The sequence below is a fragment of the Crocodylus siamensis genome, chromosome 4, assembly GCF_052110815.1.
Source record: "Crocodylus siamensis isolate JL-2025a chromosome 4, ASM5211081v1, whole genome shotgun sequence".
NCBI lineage: Eukaryota > Metazoa > Chordata > Crocodylia > Crocodylidae > Crocodylus > Crocodylus siamensis.
The window spans coordinates 24,999,733-25,024,133 of record NC_143398.1 but is presented as its reverse complement, the minus strand read 5'-3'; the positions used below and the strand labels follow the sequence as shown (position 1 = coordinate 25,024,133).

General features: G+C 40.6%; 1 protein-coding gene across 8 annotated transcripts in view; it reads left to right on the top strand.

The window, feature by feature from the left end:
* SRPK2 (SRSF protein kinase 2) overlaps positions 1–24,401 on the top strand; it is a 279,322-nt gene that overhangs the window by 94,187 nt on the left and 160,734 nt on the right. For 3 of the 8 annotated variants that reach the window (XM_090041996.1, XM_090042001.1, XM_090042005.1), the window contains one exon: positions 1,304–1,367. The exons of 1 other annotated variant lie outside the window; for it this stretch is intronic. In XM_090041996.1, coding sequence (XP_089898122.1) covers positions 1,330–1,367 — 38 coding nt within the window. In that variant the 5' untranslated portion in view covers positions 1,304–1,329. Of the gene's footprint in view, positions 1–1,101; positions 1,368–1,911; positions 1,968–24,401 lie in introns of those variants that run through there. 4 more of the 8 variants (XM_090042000.1, XM_090042002.1, XM_090041995.1 and 1 more) reach the window with 2 other exon arrangements.

Genomic DNA, 24,401 nt, shown 5'->3' with positions numbered 1-24,401 from the left:
AGGTTCTAACTTTTAATACACCGCAGTAATGCTTACTACAATTTAAATAAAACATGTACTAAGTGTCCTGTGCAACAAGACCCTAAGACTCTTTTCCTTCAATATTGACAAAATAAAGTATTTTTTTTCCTTAATCTTGTTTTTTAAGTGCCTGAATCTTTTCAATTTAAATGTCTTTTTTAAATAGTCAGCATGAGGCAGATCCCTGCCATTAGAATATTTCAGCATAAATAGGTAGAGCTAAGGAAACTCATAAGGAGCTGAAAATAGGGTTTTATAATGAGAAGCATTGGACAACATTAAATATAGGTGGTATTACCAGCTCCATTCATTATAGGATCTTAAGATAATTATTCAGCCCTATGAAATCATAGTAACTTTTGCTTTTGATCTTTCAAAGATCATAGCTCCTGGCAACATGATAATTTAATTAATTTATAAAAATACCCCTGTGTATATGGCTTTGAGATGATCTCATCAAATTGAAATCACAGATGGTATGGGGGTATTTCTCCCTCCACCCCCACTGCTGTAATGGGAATAGTCAGTTGGTAAAATTGATCTGCCTCTCAACATTTCTGTTCTAGATGGCATTGTCAGGCCATTTCTTTTTGGACAAGTATAATATATCAGCTCAGCTCTGCTAATGGGTGTTGCTGTTCATTGGTTGTGAGCATTCAGAGGGATAAAATAAATATGAAGGAAAATTTAAAATTTGGCTTTCAAAGTGTATTTGAGACAGTATCTTGCATATCATTGAAGAAATTCGGGTATTAGGAGTGTTTTGTTTATGATTTCTAATTCGTATATTAAAGTAATGATTTAATACTTCATTCTTTGTGACAAAAATGATTCAAAGAGCCATATTTCTAGGGCTTTTTAAATCAAGGTTTCTAAGGGTAGCAGAAATGCTTGGGTAACACAGCTTTGGAGTAATTAAGTCCATGATCTATTTGCTTAATTTTTTTCATACAAGCTGGCATTTGTACATCAGTTTGTAATTTACAGCGATAGGAAACATCTGGTAAATATGTCAGTTCAGCCTCAAAAGAGGAAACACCCCTCTGCTTAAAAGAAATGGTACTTCCTGCTTTCATAAACAGTCATGTGCATAGTTTAGCAAGGCCTGATGCCTCTTGAGCTTTTTCCTTTATAGCACCATTGAATCCGTCTCTACAGAAGTACTGTGAATTTTGTGGCCTCATTTTGAACAAAACGGATTAGGAAAAAAAGTGCTTGCTAATAAAACTGTGGAAAGCAAGGACAGGCAATCTTGGTTGTGAATATTTTCTGATTTTTCCAGAAATCAAGCAGAAGATTGAGCTGCTGATGTCAGTTAACTCTGAGAAGTCGTCCTCTTCAGAAAGGTACAGCTACATCTCTTGCATGAACAATTAATGGTGTAGCATTTGCAAACAAGCGGCACAGGGCATTTTTCCTTGTCAAGTATGCTAATATTGTTGATGTATTGCATGCTTATTATTGTAAAGTATTAATTGAATCTGTGTTTTTGTTTAAGCTTTTGTTTTTTTGCAAAGGGCTATTGATTTTTTTTTTATTTGTAATTAAGTCTAATCAGCTGCAGCATGCAAATCATAATACAGCAGAATACTTGTGTGTGTGTGTGTGTGTGTGTGTGCTGTTGTTGCAGTCTGTTCTATTTTTGTTTTCACCCAAAAAGCATCTTGATTTCTAAATCCAGTTTTAAAGATTAAATTTTTGTTGTTGTATTAAAAAAAACATTCCGCAGTTACCAAGGTTGCTGTTAAATTTAGTTAATAGAAAATGTAACTGGGCTCAGCATAAGGCATCACCCAGTTATGTAGAAAGGGAGTGTCCTTTGCAAATAGCTCAGGAATTGCAAACCCACAAATTAGTCACATTCTGTAAGATAGATGTGATGCTTGTTCAAGTCTGTGCTAGGAAATGGAACAGTCACTGCATGCAGTAATGGTTCATGCCTGCAGGTAAGGACAAAATGACTCAGAACTGTTTTTAAGGCAATTATTTTATCTGTCAGTCAAATTATTATAAGTAGGCTGTTTTGTTTTACATAAATACTCTTTTATTAAATAAACCTTTTAGCTTTTTTACATGAACTGTCCTTCTAGTGACTGTTTTTATGCTTTTAATATCCAAACCCTTTTGCTCATGGCTTGCTTGAGAACGAATTTTGACAGAAATGTGCTTTTGAGAATTACGTCAATCGAAGGCAGTTTAAGATCAGTTCAGATTAAAACGTTAGTTTAATTATTCATTTCTTCTAGGAGAAGGAGAACATGTCAGTACTATATTTTGGATGCGAGTTGCTGGTTTGACATTGGCCACTGGCAAAAATTGTACTATTATTAATTTAGTGTACCTAAACATAATATAGCTGGTACGTTATTTAAAGTGTACTTTTAATGAATGGCTTGGCATAATAAAATATAATGGCAGTACACTGAATCCTAACTTAAAGGAACACAGGATAAAAAGACAAATAATTCAAAATGAACAAATGCTGTGTAACATGCAGGGCTTTAAAAAACAAAATGGGCAGTTTAATTGTATTTCTAACTATAGACAGGGAAGACATGTGGCAGTAAACCATATTGCTTTTTGCTAGCTCTAGTATGACAAAATATCAGAGCTCTGAGATACAGAAAATGGTGGGGGGGGAGTGGGTTAAGACACCTTTCCAAAATGGAGAAATGAAAGAAAAGCTTTGGGTTTTTCTGCAAATAGGAACTAAAGCACATGATGAAAAGCATTTGTTTACCTCCACCTGGCCTCAGTATCATAACATTTGTAAATGTTATGATAATTAAATTGTGGTAATGGAATAGAGGATGATGGGGGTAAAAATGGTACGGAAAACAGGTGTTAACTGTAATATTAGGAGCTTCTTTTAAGGGTTGCCACTGATGATGGGGCGATCCTAGTTACCAGATATTTTTAGCAGCATGAATGCCATAAAGCAGCTGATCAAAATATCTTCCTATACACTACTGCATCTAGGACTGAATTTGATTAATATGGCTGATTAATAGGAATGTTTCTACAGAATTATTACACATAATTGTGAAAGGGGAAAAGGATTGATGTGTTTTAAGTCTATGATCCATTTAAAAATGTCCTTTAATTTACAAACTAAAATTTGGCAACTGCAAAATTCATAAGGTTGCCTTATGGTCTTAAGGGTTTTGGAGGAAAAGACAAATCTTAAACACACAAAAAAGATTAAAACTGGGTATTATGCATTCACACACGTTTTTTTGAAGTCTTTATAGAGATATCTAGTTTTGTGTGAGAGATTCTGTTCATTTATTAAATTAACATAAACTAGATAGTTAACGATAGTTTATAAGACTAGTAATTAACAAAAGTAACTTTCATGTAGTCTCACGTATATGATTATTTTTAGAAAATAACCATCATTTCCCAGTTCTAAAATTACATTGAATTTATGTGCTGTTCAACAGGAAGCAGTAATATTTGTCCTATTAGCTTTCAGATTCTTTTTAACCTGTTTTAAAATACTATATGAGAAGATATTTGGAGAAAAAAATCAGTGACATTTAACTACCTGATATTAAATAATCAAATTAAGAGGACTTAAAATAATGGGAAAAACTCTATCCTTAATCTGTGGTGCAGAGACCCACATAATGTATATTTATTGCAGATATAAATAATATTTATATGTAAACATGCTGTTTGGTGCACATTCAATCGTACAGGAGTTCATTCACACTTACAAAGGTGGTATTTCCAAAGGTACCACTTCCTTAGAAGTTTGTGTACTCCGAGTTGTCAAGTGGAAGTGAGAGTCCATGTTTGGTCTCTTGTTTATCAGCTTAGCAGAATTTGATGGATGAAACAAGTTACAATTTTTGCACTTGCACATGAACTGTCTGTCTCTGAATATAGGATGGTGATGGAGAGTTCTCTAAATAGAAGAGGATGCAGCCATGTTTGCAAGTATGCCTTGATAGGAGAGGATGTTCTTTTGTTGGGTCACCGTTATTCTGTCAGAGAGGAATGATTCTTAGATGAAGGACACTAGAATGAAATGAACAATTGGCTTTCTTTTAAGAAAGCTTAAAGTCTCAAAAATCCTGTTTGCATGGGCCTGTGATAGTCATTGCTTCATGTTTACTTCTTTTTAAGAGGCTGTTACATGAAAAGAAACTAACATGGCTGTGAGTTGATAGAGGCTATATCTCAGGGAGGCTTTCAGGTTGGTTTGGGGGTGGTTATATCAAAAACGGAAATTAATAAAAATATTAGGCATTTTTCCCTATGAAGTTCAGTGAAAAATCTTTGAAAACACTTTAGTTGCAAATGTAATGTTTTGTTAAGTAGACTGAATTAGGTAGAATTGTGGAGTAAAATGGTGGGAACCTCAAATAGTGAGGTGTTTCATTACACTTAGTGTCATATTGTCTTTATTTTGCCTAATGTTATAACATTAACGAGACAAATATTTGATAATCATGTAAATTGCCTTGGTAGTATGCAGCTAGAGAGCCTGAATATTCTTTAGCTTATTTAATGATGGACATATAATATTGCCTGTAGAGTTCATACTGAATCTAGTAGAGAGTAGACTTGACCATAACTATCTCACTTTTTCATATTTCAAGTGTTCTGCCCTCTTACCATTCATTTTGCATTCAGAACTTCTGAATGTGGTATATTTTAAAGGTATGTCTGTCTTGAGTGCATGCTTGTTTTTCACCCATGCATACTTTTATATAAATACTTTGTGGAACTCCTTGTTGGATTTGACTGCATTATAAATAAAGTGTTGTTTTATAATCACTGGAATGTTTCTTAACAAAATTAACACACAGTATGCTATTCTTTCTTGCAAATTAAAACGAAGAGCTCAGTAAATTATATTTACAGCTGTTATTTCTGGATCTGGAATTGATGTTCTGTTTCAGCGATACGTAGTTTGACACTAGATGTTTTTGATAAAGGTCATTGTGAAATAGTAAACAGCGACGCGGCAAAAAGAGCTGGAGAACACTGCTTCTGGAGCTATTACCATATTAGGATAGAAGCTCTGGGAAAAGAAAAGAAAGAGGACAAAGGAGTCTCAGAAAGGGAGAAGAAAGAAAGAGCATCTGAAGGAGAAGGTGAGGGAGAAAGAAGATCTCGAGGAGATAAGATGCTTACCTCAGGATTTTTCTCACCGCTGGAGAGAGCGGAGCTCTGAGAGAGGGGCAGATCCCTGAAGAGGCACCGGAGACCCGGCTGGCAGCCGCACTGAAAAGTAAACAAACAAACAAACAAAAAGAAGAGTGAATTGACTCACTCCCACAGGCTTAGTGAAAACAACTGAGTGCTGACCACGAGGATTCAAGGCTTCAGCCATGCGTCAGATGAAAGGTACACACTCAGGATAGCAAAAGTAAAGAGAGAAATAACAAGGCTTGAAGAGAGAAAAGACTGCTCTCTTGTTTTAAAAAAAAAAAAAAAAAAAAAAAAAGTTAAAGGGACTTTGTTTATTAACACTAAGTTCAGTCCAACCAAACTGATAAAGGTTAAATAAGAACAGTATGTAGATAGAATTACAAAGTTGATATAATTGTTGAAAAAAGAAAAGGGACCGCTTCTGTTTAAAAATAATGAAAGTTTGTATAGTGTTATAAAGAATAAAGATAAAGACAAGTGTTAATCTGCATCTGATTGTGAATATACGTATCGGCAAGTGTGTGGGAATAATCGAGTGAAGTTTTCCTCTATAATACCGAGATTTGTATATGTATATGTATATATGCAGAACAAATTATAATAACCAAGACGTGGCAGGCGGGAAAGTCAGGGTACTTACAGCTCTTTGGGAGATTATAAAAGGATACAGAGAGGCAAGGTCCACCATCACAGTCATCCACAACGCTGGTGGCCCATATGTAGCTTTTGTGCATCTTTTTGCAAACCCTGCACATACATTTTTTTTTTTTGTTTTTATTTTAAGATGAATGCGTGCTTCAGTGATCTCATGAAAGAGAGAGGGAGAAAGCAAATAATCAATATAAGGCCAGCATTCTTGAGCAGTGTCAGAGCAGCTGGCCAATGTATATGTATGATGAAAAGAAGGTGATTACATTTTCAAGGTTCCAAGGGGTTTTTTAAATAGCAGTGAGGGGAAAATATTTTCAAATGGTAAAATTAATTTCTTGACTGTCCCTTTTGTTCCAAATGTGCAGCATGAGTGTTGAGGGTTATATAGGGATGACTTGCTTGTTCTTTCTGCTTTTTTATTTTCAAGTCTGTAGCCTTGAGCCCTGTATGCTGCTCTCTCTTTTTGTAATGATCTTTTCAGAGCAAATTACATGGATTCCTTTTCTTGATGCTTTTACATTTTCAGTCGTTTGGACCATCTGCACAAATTCAGTGAGGAAGAAATCTTAAAAAAGATGGAGGACTTCCAGTATCTCTGTCTTTTTAAGAAAAAAAACCTTATGCTAGTTATGAAGAGGGCTGGGAAGCTGTAAAATTCCTTCATAAATAGCAACTTAGATGTTTAAATTTTGAGTTTAGGTTTTGAACAGGTACAGTATTGAGGCATTGGTGTCATTTGGTTCTAACAAATGGATAAGACAAATGCTGGCAGAACAATATTCAGCTGATTATCTCTAGCACAACATGGCATTACTGTGTAAGATAGATATGTTTTGGAATAACTGGTAGATAATGGTTTGTAACAGGGCTATACGTGTGGGTATTTTGTGACAGTAAAATTGAAACTAGAATAATGTCATGTACCAAAATAATGTGATTGGTTTATTTGATCTTTTTTTCTAATTCTATTGTATGTAATATAAAGATACTAAAAAGAGATTTTAATTTTTCTTGCCTCTCTTTTTTTTCCCCCCCCTCCATTTATACTTTATTTTCTTTTAAACTAATAATGGCTAAAATAAGTCTTGGTTTAGTTTTTAATTCAGAACAGTTCAAACTGATTTTTAGTAAACTTCTCTTGCTGCTTTTAACTTTCAGTTTGTTATTAAAAGTAGCTCAGAAGATGTATACTGCAATTATATGTTATAGTTTACTTTTTCGTTTTCAAGAACAGTTAACTAACTTTGCTTTTAATAACATGCTTGACAATGGTTACATTTTTAACATGCAAACAGTGAACTTACATGGTTTCATAGTTGGTAGGGTCAGAAGGGACCTGAGCAGATCATCAAGTCCGACCCCCTGCCATGGCAGGAAAGTGTACTGGGGTCAAACGATCCCAGCAAGGTGATTGTCAAGCCTTGTCTTAAAGACCCCCAGGGTAGGAGCCAGCCAGTGTAAATTTAAAGCTTTCTGGACATCACATATCCTCCACCAGTTACAACTTTTTAGAGTGGCAGTCACTCCAAAAATGCATTATTTTTACTGTTTTAAACTTTAGAGATTTGGGGTATTTTGGGTTTGCTGTTTTGTAGACTTTGCTTTTATCTCTGCTCTGTCTAGAATAATATTTGAATTTAACATCAATTTGTAACTAATCTTTTTGCTATACCTTTGTAAGAAGAAAATACAGAATGATACCTTTTGTCTTTGTAGAATGATACCCACTTTGTAGTTACATTTTCTTTTGATGTGTTCTTCAACATAAACTTGTTTTTGACGTGGTTTAATTGTAGGGGACCACAGTTTTTGTGTTTTTGAGAAGTACAAAGCACAGATGGGATATTTATCTGCATGCGTAGTTGGAGCCAAGATGACAGATTATCTGGGAGAATGTCAGGGGCCTGTACAAAAATGTTTTTCATAAAAAACATTCTTCATTAGGTATTTATGCTGAGCACACTGGTGGTAACAGTTTATGACTGCAAATGACAGGAAGGGAATAATTTAAGTGGTGTACATTTTCCTTCCCCTTTTTTTGATAAATGTGTCCATCTGATTCATACCTGTTGCACTAAGGTAAAAAAAAAAAAAAAAAGGGGTAGGGAAAAAACTGATCGGTAATTTAGGAACCAGAACTTGTATACGGTAGATTTAACCTATTTTTATAACTTGAAACTTTTAGCTTAATGACTGACATTGTTGTTACTTGACATGAATATCTACATTTGTGGCCAAGCAATGTTTAGTGGACTATTTTTGATATAGTGTGCCTCTAATATAAAATTGCATTTGTATGTAGATGCCCTGTGTAGTTGCTAATATTACAAAATACATCATGCTGAAACCTTCTGTAATTGAGCTACTATCAAGCCACTCAAAAACAAATATAAGAATGTTTGTGCAGTGCAACTATTTATATTATACAATGATCTGATGTAAAAGCTTTCATTGGCATGCATTTGAAATAAATGGATTAATCATAAGTCACAAGTAAGCTATGCAAGTCATTCCAAATGAAAGCTGATAAAGCCATTACACCACTCCATTCCATCATGTATTCTGTAGAATATCTTATGAGTATACTGTCTTAAAGAAAATGTTTTGGAATCTCTATATTTGTGAAGTCCAGTTTCCTGAATTACTAGAAATTTGATTTAGGGGTTCAAAAGAAAAACTATATGGCATTTACATCTGACATCAAATAGCTTTTTGCTACCTAAACTTTTGTGACTGTAAAGTCTCAAGCAACTTTATCTATCATTTTCCCTCTTAAATTCTTCTGTACTTCCTTCCAAGTAAGCTCTCCTTAGGTAAATACTTTGAAATTCAGACAAGATTCATCTTATAGATGATGCCTACAAACCTCAGCCTGCTGACCTGGCTAGACAGGTGATGAGTTATTGCTTCCTCTTTCCTTACTTTCCTTTTTCAGTTGTTTTTAACTCCAGTTAAAAAAACAAATTCATCCATCACAAAAACACACCCAAACCACACCCACAACATGTGTAACTAACAAAGTATTCCAAATTCTTTTCCCTATCTTTGTATCCATGTTCTTAGACTGTGAACTTGTGTGTAGGGATTGTCTCTTGACTGTGCTTGTGGATTGTCAAAGGAAACTGAGGCCGTGTCCAAATTGCAACTGTTTGGAGTGTGAACATTAGGGCCAACATGTTTATTAGGATTTTAAGACTGAGTACCTTTTTTCTGGATATCTAAATAATTTGCCTTGGCATCCAATATTATGCAGTCTTCCAAATCTACAAATAAGCATGTGGATAGCCTGGGATATCTATTTTCTAGTGATTTTAAAAAATAGTGTTTTCTAGCTTAAGCTTATACGATATCCATATTTTTAAACTCGGTGACCGCAAGGGTTTTTATGACCCAAGATGGCGACCACCAGCGTTATAATGAAACTTGTTGAGTGCTAAGTGAAATCAGGTATCAATTTAAAATGAGCGTTATAGCAAAACAGTGCTAAGCAACAGCATTAAGCGGGGGTTGCCTGTACCTGGTCTAGGTCTTGAGACAGTGTATTTTTGAGGTGGGAGATAAAGGAAATTACTTCAGGTCCTCCATCCCAAATTTATTTGCCTTTTGGCAGTAGCATAGACCATATCCAGACTTCAGGAGAGCTTTGAAAAACAAGCCAAGCAAAATCTTCATCTTTCTCTGTAGTCCTTCCTTTAACTAATTTCTGTTTCCATTCCTGGAGTGTTTAGACCAGGGATGGGCAAAGTATGGGCTGCAGGCTAAACCTGGCCTGCCAGGGTATTTTGTCTGGCCCATAGCAGGTCCCTTGGCCTCTGCCTGGCTCAGGCACAGGGGACAGCCCAGGCCATGGTGCGTGAGGCCTGTTTCACTGCCATTTGAGCATGCAACAGGGGTAGGTGGCCTGGTGGCCTGACTCTTTCCCAGCAGCCCTAGTGGCAGTGGCTCCACTGACCTACTACCTGGGCACCCTGGCCCAACCTCCCTGTGCCCACCACCAGTTTGTGACTGTTCAACCTTTGTCATCCCTTGGGGCGCTCTGGTGAACAGACGTTCCCCCAGATCCTGATGAGCACCCCTGATGAACTTATATGTTGCTACCAGTTCACCCCTGAGCCTGTGCTTTTCCAGGCTGAAGAGTCCCAAGGCTCTCAGCCTTTATTCATAAGGTCTACTTTCCTGACCCCTGATGTGTGTGGCTCTCCTCTGGACTCTCTTAAGCTTCTCCACATTTTTTTTGAATTGTGGAGCCCAAAACTGGATGCAGTACTCCAGCTGCGGCCTCACCAAGGCCTAGTACAATGGGAGGATGACGTCCTGGGATTTACTTGAGAAGTATCTATGGATGGAAGCCAGCGTTTTGCTTGCTTTACTAGCAGCAGTATCACATTGCAGGCTTATGTTCATCTTGTGGTCAATCATGACCCCCAAGTCCCTTTCATCTGTAGCGCTAGCCAGTGTAGCACTGCCGAGCCTATAAGGATGCTGCAGATTTTTCTTCCCAAGGTGGAGAAACTTGCATTTTTCGGTGTTAAACGCCATTAGGTTCTCATCTGCCCATTTGCTGAGCCTGTCCAGGTCAGCCTGGATCACCCTCCTGTCCTCAGGTGTGGATGCTTTACCCCAGAGTTTGGTGTCATTGGCAAACTTGGCCAGTCCACTTCTGATACCAATGTCCACATCTTTAATGAAGATGTTAAATAGTATAGGCCCAAGGACAGAGCCCTGGGATATGATGCTAGTTGGCTCCTTGAGTACCCTGGGGTGTAAACTGTCAGGGCCGGCTGACTTGAAGGTACCCAGCCTCTCAAGGTGTTCTTTCATGAGGTTAGCATTGATGGAGGGTAAGGAATCGCCCTCATCTGGGCCTCCCTGTCCCGTAGTGGGAAGGGGCATCCCATGGGACTGATGAAAGACTGACTCAAAGTACCCATTTAGCAAGTTGGCTTTTTCCTGGGCATCAGTTGTCAGTTGTCCCATTTGGTTTACCAGGGGTCCAGTGTTGCCCTTGCTTTTCCCCCAGCTTAAGTCTCACTCTAAACAAAGTAGAAAGAAATAAACTGTTCACTCTTCTATTCCAAATTGGCTATCTAATGTAACAAGAGAAAGTTAATCAGTTAAAACAGGGGTTTTCAACCAGGGGTATGCATACCTCTGGGGGTGCTTGGGATGGCATCAGAGGATACTCAGCAGCAGGCTGCTGTGCCTCTGGCACTTCCGCCACTGCTATGCTGCCAGAACTTCCTGCCTTCTGCGGGTACACTGACCCCGAAAGGTTGAAAACCCCTGAGTTAAAACATTGCACATTCCAGTTAGAGGCAAACATTAGAATCCAAACACTTTCCTTACACGTTTAGTTTTATCCTTACACATTTATTTTCATCTCATTGCTTTCCAAATAAGGAATATTTCAGTCTCAGTGGTCAGAAAAGTAAGTCAAAGAGAAGGAATAAGATGATCATCCTCAGAATGTGTGGATTGTACCAGGGGTCAGAAAGGAAAGACAAAGAGAAATAATCAGTTCACAAGAAATGAATCCTTTTCTTCACCATCAAAATTATAAAGGGGGGGAGCATAAAATCCAGAAAAGATTCCTTGACTGCATACCATTAAAACAGACGACTAACTGAATAAGATATAGAGATATGAAAAATAGAACACAAGCTTTTTTGAACCTGAGCTTGTTTCATCAAATGCAAAAAACAAACAGCGTAGAGCGATGTACAATTAAGCTAGAGAGGCAACAATCCTCATTAAGAAAATAAAAAAGAGCTTAGTGTTATTTTTTACTGTCTTGGAGAATATAATTAAATTAGTGAAAGTGGTTGGGCAAACAAACATGTTAAAGAAATACAGAAATGTTATGCTATCCAATATAAAAGCAGATTGACACTTCCAAAAATTGAAGCAATGGACATTTCTTCCATGAGGAATACAGGGAACCTGTGTTCTTTTATCTGAAGGGCTCTTCTTCCTAAAAGCCCATTCAGAGAAGGAAGGATGCCTCTGTACATGGTTGCCTCCTGGTTTGCTAGCCTGTGTGAGAATCTAATGCCCTTCCTGTGATTTAAAAAAAAACCAAAAAAAACCCATTTTTTAAAAAGATCCTGCACACACCCACCTTTTGTCCATTGTCTTTGTGTCAAACTCCTTTACTTTCCCTTCATTTAAATAGCAAAAAAGGTAATAATTGAAACAGGGTTGTCCAGCTTCCCAGCAGGAGCTGTACACTTCATGGAGCCTGCACCATGACACGCTCCCCCACCCCCTCTGCATTGTGCACCCATGTGAATGCTTGCATCCTCCCACATACTGCAGGACCTTCATGAGTGCTCCATCACTGCACTGCATGCCTGCATGTGTGCTCTAGCTTCCCCCACTGATTCTTCACATACCTCATGGGCTGTCCCACTGCTGCTGCACATGCCCGTGTGGGCGCTCCCTTCCTGCACTGCATGCCTGGGTCTGGCCTCACCTTTTGTTTCCTGTGCTGCTGCACCATCCTGTCTCCTGGGGCAGGAGCTGGAAGTGGAACCTAGAGGAGGGAAGGGGAGCCTGTAGACTTTGGCTGCATTTGCAAATGGAGCGATTTGGAGGAGTGGCAGCTAGCCTAGGGGCTGCAATGTAACCCCCCACAGACTTTGTGTAGTCTGCGGGCTGCCAGTTGGACAGCCCTGAGTTACAAGACCACTGCAGATGAAACTGTAGAAGTCTTCTGGAGAAGTCAGATATTTTATTTTTCAAATATACCTCTCTAATTAGCCTATAAGGTGCCATTGTGCCCTGCCTTCTGCCTTACCCTGAAGTGTTAGACAATTCAGTGCTCCAAATCAACTTGAGAGAGAGATCTGCATGCATACTTGGTCTTCCTTTACTTTCCAGACACCCTGAGTTTGCGTTGGATGTTAGACTTATGTATAGATTTAATAACTTAGGCAGATTTCAACATGTGGTGACCACAGGCATTACTGCTTACCCACTACACCAAGTGCTTGGTTATGTATCTGTAGTAAAATTTCTGTTCACTAGGAAAAGGTCTTGTTTTTAGATTAGTTTATACTTCCAAAGTTTGATTTAATTTAAGATATCCTTGAATCAGCAGTGCAAAGTTCACAGATGTCACTCCTCCCTTTATGATGAGAAACCTGTTCAGACTCATAGAGTAAAGGGTATTGGTATTTGGTAGAAATCCGCAAGTGTGAAATAGGCTAGTGCTGAAGGCCATGAGTTTAATTCTTCTAGCCTAGTCCTTTAGAGAAAAATGGGGGAAAAATCAGGTTGTCTTGGTAATGGCAATCAACAGTATCGCTGAAGTTTGTGTAAAGAAGCAGTAGGACATCAGAAACACCCAATTTAAAGGGAAACCATGCCCTCAAGCTGAATGGAGGAGTCTATTTTCAGTCTGAACCCTGATTGTCAAGGGAAAATTTAGCTGTGTGGCACAGTGAACAAGAATGTAGAAAGTAGGTCTAAAGAATGTGCTAACTAGAATTCAGCTGACCTCAGTATTTGGAATAGCAGTTATGCATCTCTCTTGTGTCAAAGAAGTGTCTTTTAATTTTTTTTCCAAGTATTAGAAACAGGGAAGTGTTCTGTGGATGTAGATTATCAATTTTAGCCAAGAAATTTATTGTATTAATTTCCTGTCCAGATTAGTGAAAAATAAAAAATGTGGTATGAGCTTTCCTAATATAGGATCATACCTTGCAGTTGTTGCAGTTTTACTGCTTTGGGACTTCTCACTGCCCCCAGATTCTTGGGTAAGTTAAGCACACCTCTTTTTAGGGCTGGTCCAAGCTGTTAGCCGATATTTAGACCTTTGCCAGCCTGTTGGGTGGAGAATTTGATTATGTGAGCTGGATATTTCTTTTAATATGTTCCTAGTTGTTTACAAATTTATATAGAGTTCTGTTTCCCTGCAGAGAATAGAAACAAATAACAGCAGGCAGTTTCCTCTAAAATTGTCTTTTCCAACAAGTCCTATGCCCAGAAAAATTTTCATCCCTCAGCTTCTTCACAGGGACTTTCATGATTTTTTTGCTTTTTTAATAGCAGTTTTCTGCTTCTCAGGCTTACACTGCTTGCAACCAATCCATCTGGCCTGTGTGTTTTATAATCAGTCCCAAAGAAATCCCTAGCCTACGCAGATTAGGTTCTGAATTCCTGACAGGCCATGTCCTTAGGCAGTGGCTTCTTTTGCTTCTAGCTAATATTGAATAAAAGGGCATAGTTTCTTACCCTATGTATCCTGCAGGAAGAATATTTAGCATGCTTACAAGCTTTGATCAACAGACTGTCACAGATCTCATCAGAGACTTGTTTGCTGGCAGCCATTAACAGCTTTCAGCATAACAACAGCATCACAGTTCAAATACCATCTTAAATCAAAACACACTTTTCACTACTCAGCAGTTTCCTTAACTCGTTGCTGACTGACCAGTTCTTTTCCAGTCTGCTGCCTGTTGTTTCCTCTGTTTTTTAGTGGAGGTAGTTCCAGTGCAGGCTTTCTTCTGGCAGGTATGCAGAAGTCCTTCTTCTCTTTAAGATTTAGACTGCAGTGTGCTTTCAGATCCCTCTGAGCAGGGGAGCTCTGCCACTGCTGTTCTGGTTTTCTCTAGAGAGATGTCCTCCAGGTCACCCCTAGCTTGTTTTTTGCCCCCCTCTCACTGACTGAACTGCTTTGCTTTTATAGGAAACCCTATTCTAGTTTACTGCATTGCCTGACCCTACCACTCTTCCAAGCCGAAGTCAGTCACTTGCAGTTAAATAGGTAGCTTGGCCACTCTACCCTGTGACAATAGATTCCGGCGACCCTGGTGATTTTTTTTCCTGCCTATGTAGATTTGTGACTTCTCAAGACTAGTAATTCTGTACATGCAACTATCTTCACAAATATCTTCATACCTATGGAACGTGAATCACTCAGGTCAAGATAGCCTTCAACTAGCAGCCAAGATGTTGGAAGGAGACAAGTGGTAGAAATAAGATATTCTGATATGGAAATACATTCACAATACTCAAAAGACGAGGCAAAATGAACAAAAAAAATCTAGTGGTTTAAAATATATATTTTTTTAATTGGATCATTTAGGTGCTTGGTGCAAAGCTAGGAATCTAAAATTTAGATGCCCTAACATCTCTCGCATTTTAGATTTCACAAATATTCTTTCCCCTTCCAATTCAATTGCTGTACGAGTGTCTCGATCTTCTGTGTTATGCTTAATCACTGGCTCTAGAGATCCAAATGTTGACTACTTTTCCAGTTTGTCCTCACTTCTTTCTGTCAAAGTGATCTGCTCCCATTGTTTGTAATTTATTGTAAGAGCTATTAATTCTTGCACAGTATTATTGCTCTGGCTTTTCCTTTGTCTGCCACAAGGTTATGGCTTGTAAGAATGGTCTACTAAGAGATGCTTAGCTGCTCTGTTATATCATCTTAGTTGTATGCCTTGCTCACTGCAGTGTGGAGTTTAATTATGTTTATTGTGCGTGGTTTTTCCTAGGTCTCAGACAGGTCTTGTTGTATCTTATTCTTCACATGTCTTGCTTCCTTAGTGGACACAAAATTCACCTCAGTCCTTTATATTTGAAGATATCTCCCTCACCAGTTGTTTAGAGTGAAAATTCTTTGCAGAGAATAGTAACTGGCATTCTTACTTAGTACCTGTACTTTTTAATTTCATTCCTCACCAAATTAGCAAACAGCATTCCTAGATATTTAAAATTCTTAATTTGTTGATATCTATGAGTTAACTTCTAAATAAACGTGTTTGAACTCAGTTTACAGCCTTATGCCTGTTAAATCCTATTTTTATCTTACCACTTCCTGCGAATTTCCAACCGTTTTTGAATCGTCTTTTGTGTGATTACAAAAATGTGTGTATTTTATGCAACTGACCTGGATCATTTTGCAGGCCATATGAATTCATTTAATCTTTTGACTTCTACAGTGTGTATACCATTTTTCCATAGCCCTGTTGAAAAGTACAGGGCATATTATATCTCCTTGCCTTAATCCCGGGTTACTGTCAAATGGAGTAGGGGTTTCATTTATATATATAAAATCAAAAGCATGCAGTGGTTCATGTCTCTTCTTATGATTATATTATATACTTTAAGTCTATACAAATTGTGAGATGAAGAAAAGTGAACAGTAAATGGCCATTTTTTCCATCAGCTGAGCCATCTGCAGAACAACTATTTTTTTAAAGAAATCTAAAGGTGGGAATCAGTATGTTTAGAAAAACAGAGCACTAAGAATTGACAGTGTTGCCACTAAATCATGAGGACATGCACTCAATTTTGATTCTAATTTTCTGATAATGGTCTCATTTTCTGAAGGAAGTGATTTACTAAAAACGCTTGATCTACAATGATTTTCCTCTCCCCTGTATAAGAAAGAAGTCACATATAGGTTTTTATAGTTTTAATGAAGAGGGAGATGATATGATGGTCCTTATGTTAGATTTTGTTCCCTCTTTTCAAAATTGGGTGCATGTCCTCCTCCTTCCATTCTGGATTTTTGTAAACCTCCAAAGTAGAAAAAAATGCTCCAAAGATTTTGAATAAACTAATCTCTTACTTTTGATCATCCAGTGGCAACACTGTTAATTCTTAGCAGTCTGTTGTTTCTGAACATACTGATTCCCACCCTTAGATCTCCTAAAACATACTTCTTCTGCAGATGGCTCACCTGATGGTGAAAAATGGCCACTTAAAGGTCACTTTTTTCATCTCACAATTAAGAAGACATCCTGCCATCTTTATATAACAACATTCTTTGCAACTAAATACTTTTTCCTTTTAGACTCTTATCAGGTTCTCTCATTCTCTTACTTCATACATAAATATCTCTTCAGGATGCTTGCTTATGATTAGTACATCACATATGATTAGTACTTCTGCCTTGGTCTATGTTTTCCACCAAGGCATTATTTTATGTTATCTTTGCATTCTTCTGGCTTTATCATAGTCCTTGGTATAAGACTGTTTCTAGTCCATTTCTGAAGGCATATGCAATCCTTGGTATACCTCTGTTCTCAGTTGCTTTCTTACCATTAAACTGTCACTTTGTTCTTTATTCTTTGAGTTATTCCTACAATCTTTTCTACCCATTTCCCTACTATAGCTTTGATAGCCTCTGACTTAATTGGTAAGTATCCTCCAGTACAGTTCCCACAGCATCTTTCTAAAAGTTAAAGATACTATGTTGTATCTGTGGCTCATTATTATTGTTAAAATTGTACTATTATAGGGGTAAAAACACAATTAACTTTGTTTAACCGTCAAATTAAAAAATAATGGGTAACTTCTGTATCTCGGAGAAGATTATGGAACTGGACATTGGAAGTTCAGTCTTGTTCTATAGGCACATTAACAGAATCTTAATATGTGAGCCCTTTCATCTGTATCTTAATATCTTTATTTCAAGCGTTGTATTTTTAGTAACCATTAACCCTGAAAAATCTCCAAATTGGTAGCTTTGACAGGCAATTATTGTAAAACTTTGCTAAAATGGAAAGCTTTAATCAAGATTATTGTTCTATCATTTTGTCTATTGTTTTTATTTTCTCTTCAGCTTTTCTAAGTGGACTTTGTTTTAGTATTCTTGCAAATATGTTTCTTAATGATCAGAAGCTCATTCTTGGCAGCAGACTGTAGAACTATCATGTTCCATGTTCTGAATGGGCTGCACAGGAGACTAGCAGTCAATGGATTTTGAGTTTGTTAGCCAAAAGACATCATCTCTTGTCTATGTGGATTTTTTAGGGCAGCAGCACCTGACTGTAGTGCATTCTTGCATGTCTGAAGATTTTTGAGAGATTAATAGGGGATGCCCAATGAGAGCTACAGTGTTTTTACCCAGCACGGATGGAACTGAATATTCCTCTAAGGCTCCTGCTACATGTTACATGCATTATGCAATTAATTGGTTTTATTGTGCGATAAATCTAGACCAGCCACACATGGAAAGTAAGACTGGCCTCAAGTGAAAAGTAATTATCATGCAATTAATGGGTTAATCACATAATATATTTGGACCAGCCACATGTGCAAAATAATTATCACACCATATAAATGACTATAGAGCTATAAAGATCTAACCACTACAAAGTTAGTGCTTGGAAATGTGTATAGATGGCTTCTATCTAGCTTTAATCGGAATATGTAGCAGGGCCCTAAGTGATGCTTAATATGGCTGCTGGTACTTGTTTGTTTTTGAAAAGCTTGACAAAGCTTTTAAGTGTTGATGCATGTAATGAGCAGATTGTCAGATCTCAACATCACAAATGAAGAGCTGCATCACATGGGCAGCACATCCATAACACAGAAGGTCTGCTTGCTTATTTATCAACAAAGCTCAAGCAGTTTTCATATTAGCAACATTGTTAGTCACAACCAAAAAAAATCTTTGATTATCTTTTTTTTAAATGACCGGCCATATATCTGACTGTCTAGTAGCGCTCATTTATGCTTTGAAATGAGTAAAACATTGCTTTTGCAGTTGTTACCATGAAGTTGATGATATCCTCCTTGTGAATGTTGCTCTATACATCAGATGCTAGAGACGCCTGAAGAGCTTGTGCAGTAAGGAAATCGGCTGTCTTTCATGTCTTCCATTTCAGTATTTAGAAGACTACTGCAAGCCATTTCTGCAAGCCATTTGGAACTTTATAAATTGGATGCAATTTTTGAAAAAATTCTAACGTATAAGAGACTTTTCAGTTTATTTGAAATGATTTTATTACACATCGGGAACAGATGATCAAGTTCATTTTTCTGGTCATAGGACATTTGATTAAAAAAACACTTCAAATTCTTGATACTGAAGTACATGGAATAGTAAAATCATTATTAGATGATGTAGAAATGGAATATATATAAAATATTTAAAAAGGTAGTGCAACAGTCTACTACAGAAGATTTTTTACATACATACATACATACATATATACATACATAGTATGTACATGAGTGTGTGTGTGCATGTCTGACTGTCTGTTATAATGAACCTTTTTGTATTGAGATATCAGAATGTGTTCCACAAGCATTAATGAATTCATTTTTATAATACTCCTATAATGTTACTATATAGTATGACCCTTGTTTTTACACTTGGGAAAACAGACACAGAAGGTGCAAGTTTTCATAGTTAGCAGGGTCGGAAGGGACCTGAGCAGATCATCAAGTCTGACCCCCTGACATGGCAGGAAAGAGTACTGGGGTCAAATGACCCCAGCAAGGTGTTTGTCAAGCCTTGTCTTGAAGACCCCCAGGGTAGGAGCAAGCACCACTTCGCTTGGAAGTTGGTTCCAGATCCTAGCCGCCCTGACAGTGAAGTAGCGCCTCCTGATGTCTGGTCTGCATCTACCCTCTGCCAGCTTGTGACTGTTATTTTTAGTCACTCCTGGTGGTGCTCGGGGGAACAGGGACTCCCCCAATGCCTGCTGGTCCCCTCTGACTAGTTTGTAGCAGGCCACTAGATCCCCACTCCTCCTCCTCTAGTGGAGGCTGAACAGGTTCAGGTCTCATCGCCTCTCTTCATAGGGCTTGCCCTGCTGCCCCCGATCATGCAAGTGGACTGCCTCTGGATCCTCCCCATGTTGTCCACATCCCTCTTGAAGTGCGGCACCCAGAATTGGATGCAGTACTCCAACTGCGGCCTGACCAGTGCCGCATAGAGGGGGAGGATCACCTCCTTGGACCTGCTTGAGATGCATCTGTGGATGCATGACAAGGTACGGTTGGCCTTCCTGACTGCATCCCCACACTGCCAGCCCATGTTCATCTTGGCATCAATGATGACTCCAAGATCCTTTTCTGCCTCTGCACTGACAAGAAGGGAGTTCTCTAGCTTGTAGGTATGCTGCTGTTTCTTCCTCCCCAGGTGCATCACCTTGCACTTGGCAGTGTTGAATCCCATCCTGGTCTCATCCGCCCACCCCGTAACTTGTCTAGGTCCAACTTGTAGCCTATTCCTTCCTTCTAGCATGCCCACATCCCCCCACATCTTAGTGTCATCAGCAGATTTGAACAGGGTGCTTTTTACCCCCTCGTCCAAGTCACTGATGAAGATGTTGAACAGTGTGGGCCCAAGGACCGAGCCCTGTGGAACCCCATTGCCCACATCCCTCCAGGTCAAATAAGACCCATCCACCACTCTCTGGGTGCGGCCCTCCAGCCAGTTGGTGACCCATTTGACTGTGTAGGTGTTGACACCACAGTCCCCCAGTTTTTTAATGAGAATGGGGTGAGAGACAGTGTGGAAGGCCTTCCTAAAGTCCAGAAAGACTACATCCACTGCTACCCCTGCATCTAAGGATTTGGTGACCTTGTCACAGAAGGCCACCAGGTTGGTCCGACAGGACGTGCCTCTAATGAACCCGTGTTGGTTGCCCCTAAGCATAATCTCCCCTGGTGGCCCCTTGTGGACATGTGCCAGAATAATTCTCTCAAAGAGCTTGCCCAGGACCGAGATAAGACTAACTGGCTTATAGTTTCCTGGGTCCTCCTTCCTCCCTTTTTTGAAGATGGGAACCAAATTGGCCCTCTTCCAGTCCTCTGGCACCACACCAGAGCACCACGAGTGCTCGTAAAGCCATGCCAGGGGTCCTGCAATGACCTCAGAAAATTCCCTCAGGACTCGGGGTGGAGATTGTCTGGACCAGCTGATTTAAATACATCCAGTCCCTCCAGAAGTTCCTTGACTCTAGTTCCTCACTGACCCTTGGCCTAGGTGCGCCTCCCCTGGGGGCTGAGGGGGGCCCTGTGGAGGGGCTGATTTGGTCCCTGCTCAGGAAAATGGAGGCAAAGAAGTAGTTAAATAGGTTAGCTTTGTCGTCTGGTGTGACGACCAAGCTTCCTAGCATGTCTTTCAGGGGCCCCGCATTACCCGGTACTTTCTTTTTGCCCCCATGTATTTTAAAAAAGGCCTTCTTGTTGTCCTTGATCCGGGCAGCTAGTCCCAGTTCCATCTCTGCCTTGGCCTTCCTGACTGCCCCCCTACATCCCCGAGCAATCGCAATATAGTGCTTCCTGGTGATGGCCCCTCCCTTCCATTGGGTGTATACCTCCCTTTTAGCTAGAAGACATTCCTGGATGCTTTTGGTGAGCCATGGGGGCTTTTGCGCCCTCCTGCTCCCTTTTGATCCGTTTTGACATTACCACCCTTTGGGCTTGGAGGATCGTCTCCTTAAGGAGCAACCACTCTCTTCTTGGACACCTGGCTCCCCTCCAGGACCTCAGGGCTTCCCTGACTATTCTCCTTAGCTCATTGAAGTCTGCCCTCCTGAAGTCTAGGGCTGCTGCTGCCTTGCTGCAGGCCTTTGCCACCTTGTGCTGGATGGTGAATTCCAGCAGGCAATGATAACTGTTGTCCTGGTGGTTGAGCACCTGCAGCCCCCTCACCAGGTCATAGCCCGTGGCCAGCACCAGGTCCAACAAGACGTCTCCCTTGGTGGAGCACCTCCTGGGTTAGATGGAGGTCCTGCATTTTGGCTAAGAACCTATGTGAGCGGTCAGACCTTGCTGACTGCTCTTCCCAGCAGATGTCTGGAAAGTTCAGGTCACCCATGATGACAATGTCTTTTGACCTAAAGTAGTCAAGGTATGTGAAGTAACTCCGAAGTGAACAGATATCACCTCTGTGCAACCATAAAAATATTTATGGTGGCATAATGGCCAAGTAAACTGATGTTCATGCCTCTTGTCAGGGCACAAATACCCAAAATGTGTGGCTGTGACGTATGTGGCATGAATTTGTGCTGTTGTTTTACGGCAGGTGACTGTTTGTTTGCTTTAAGGCAGGTGAGCAGGAGAGCCACCCTGAGCACTTGCTCTTAGAGTTTCAAGGGCCTTATTCTGCATGGCTTGGGAATTTGAATGTGTGATGGGAATGTTGTGGGGTATGCCGGATAAAGTGCCAGGAGCACCTGCCCAGGGTGGCTAGGGAGTGCAAGCAGTTCCGGGCCACCCATGCTGCCCTGCCATAAAGCAGACAATCATCTGCCCCAAAACAATCTCTACAAACAGGAATCCCCAACTGCTCCCCTGCTAATGGGGCAACCTGGGGTTTCCCCGTTTGCAGAGATGTACTTCTGTGCAATTCCCAGGAGATGCAGGGGTAACAGTGGATATAGCCTTCCTGGACTTCTGGAAGGCTTTTGACACTGTCTCTCACCCTGTTCTCATTAAGAAACTGGGGGTCTGTGGTGTAGACACCCACACAGTCAAATGGGTCGCCAACTGGCTGGAGGGCCGCACTAAGAGGGTGGTAGTGGATGGGTCCTTCTCAACCTGGAAGGACGTGGGCAGTGGGGTTCCACAGGGCTCTGTCCTTGGGCCTGCACTGTTCAACATCTTCATCAGTGATTTGGACAAGGGGGTAAAAAGCTCCCTGTTCAAATTTGCTGATGACACTAAGATGTGGGGGGACGTGGGCACACTGGAAGGATGCAACAGGCTACAATCAGACCTAGATGGGTTACAAGGGTGGGCGGATGAGATTAGGATGGGTTTCAACACTGCCAAGTGCAAGGTGATGCACCTTGGGAGGAACAACTGGCACCATACCTACAGGTTAGGGAACTCCCCTCTTGTCAGCACAGAGGTGGGGTCGGCATTGACTCCAAGATGAACATGGGCTGGCAGTGTGGGAATGCAGTTAGGAAGGCCAACCGCACCTTGTCATGCATCCACAGGTGCATCTCGAGCAGGTCCAAAGAGGTGATCCTCCCCCTCTATGCAGCACTGGTCAGGCCGCAGTTGGAGTACTGCATCCAGTTCTGGGCGCCACACTTCAAGAGGGATGTCGGCAGCATGGGGAGGGTCCAGAGGAGGGCCACTCGTATGATCAGGGGACAACAGGGCAGGCCCTATGAGGAGAGGCTGCGGGACCTGAACCTGTTCAGCTTCCACAAGAGAAGGCTGAGGGGGGATCTTGTGGCCTGTTATAAACTAGTCGGGGGATCATCAGGCATTGGGGGAGTCTCACTGTTCCCCCGAGCACCGCCAGGAGTGACCAGGAATAACGGTCACAAGCTGGCAGAGGGTAGGTTTAGGTTAGATATCAGGAGGCGCTACTTCATGGTCAGGGTAGCTAGGGTCTGGAACCAACTTCCAAGAGAAGTGGTGCAGGCTCCTACCCTGGGGGTTTTTAATAGCAGGTTAGATGAACATCTTGCTGGGGTCATTTGACCCCAGTACTCTTTCCTGCCATGGCAGGGGGTCGTACTAGATGATCTGCTCAGGTCCCTTCCAACCCTAGAAACTATGAAACTATGAGTAGCGGGGTCTAACCCTGCAGGACACATCTGGGTACAGCTGATCCACTTCATTGGATGATGTCTATTCATATCGGGGGGGGGGCAGTTATTTCAGCTGGAGGGCTACTTACCAAGTTTTGGCAAGCTGTTGAGGGCCACATGGGTAGCCCCGCCCTTTGACAGGTGTCCTGCCTTCTGGTTGCCATCCTGTGATGAAGTCCTGCCCCCTAGCCCTTATTTGCCACCAAAAGTTCCTCCCCTTGCACCCAGAAGTGTTCCTTTTAGAAAGGGGTTTTGCCATCTTGGAACCAGAAAAATACCAAATTATATTCTAAAAATCAAAGATCTACTACAACACTCATTAATTTGATTTAAAAAAATATTTTTGTCTTGATTTACAGGTGTTTGCAATAGTGTACATAGAGGTGATTGCACAATAACCTAAAATGAAGTCTTACTCTTGTATATTGTGGCGGGGGAGCATTGGGGGATGGGTATAGGTTTGTGGGGGCTGTGGGTATGTGGGGTGCAGGTATGTGTGTGGGGGACTTTGTGGTGGTGGATAGATGTGGGGGTGAGTGTGGGGTGAAGGAGCATGTAGATGTGTATAGATATGTGGGGTGTGGGTGGGTATGGGGCTTTGGGAAGGATGGCTGGGGTGTGTGATTGGGTCTGGTTGTACGCATCTGTGTATGGCAGTGTGAGAAGGGGTGTGGGTGTATGTATGTGAGACTCGCCTTATGAACTCACTCACTCACTGTATCCCTCTGTCTCTTGCCTGCTGCAGCGCTTTGGCACCATGTAGTTCCTGGCTGCATGGCCATGACTACAGGAGCGAAAGGTCCCAGGTCAGAAGCCAGAAGCCTCTACTAAGCATGGGCTTCTGGCTGGGGGGGGGTGGTGCAACTGAGCAGGCCATGCTTCTCTGGCTGCTTGGTCCTGCTATAAGCATGGGCTTCTGTGGGGGGAGTGGTGCAACTGGGCAGGCCATGCTGCTGTGGCTGCTTGGTCCTGCTGCCAGCTTCCCCTTGGTCCTATGGCCCCTGGCTTCTGTCATCTTTGACAAGTATCCAGGGGCAGATAAATATTAATTTTCTAAATTTTTTTAGGGGTCCTGCTGGCCAGATAGAATAGTCTGGTGGCTGTATTATACCCACCCCTGATTTATATTGTCAGTACACATGTGAAAAGGCTGGGAATTAAACTCTCATCTTTTGATTTTTCTGGTCCATGCCTTATTTGTAGCACTACCCTTCTTTTCAAATTTTAAATTTGATAACTGTATACATATTTCCATTTCACAGG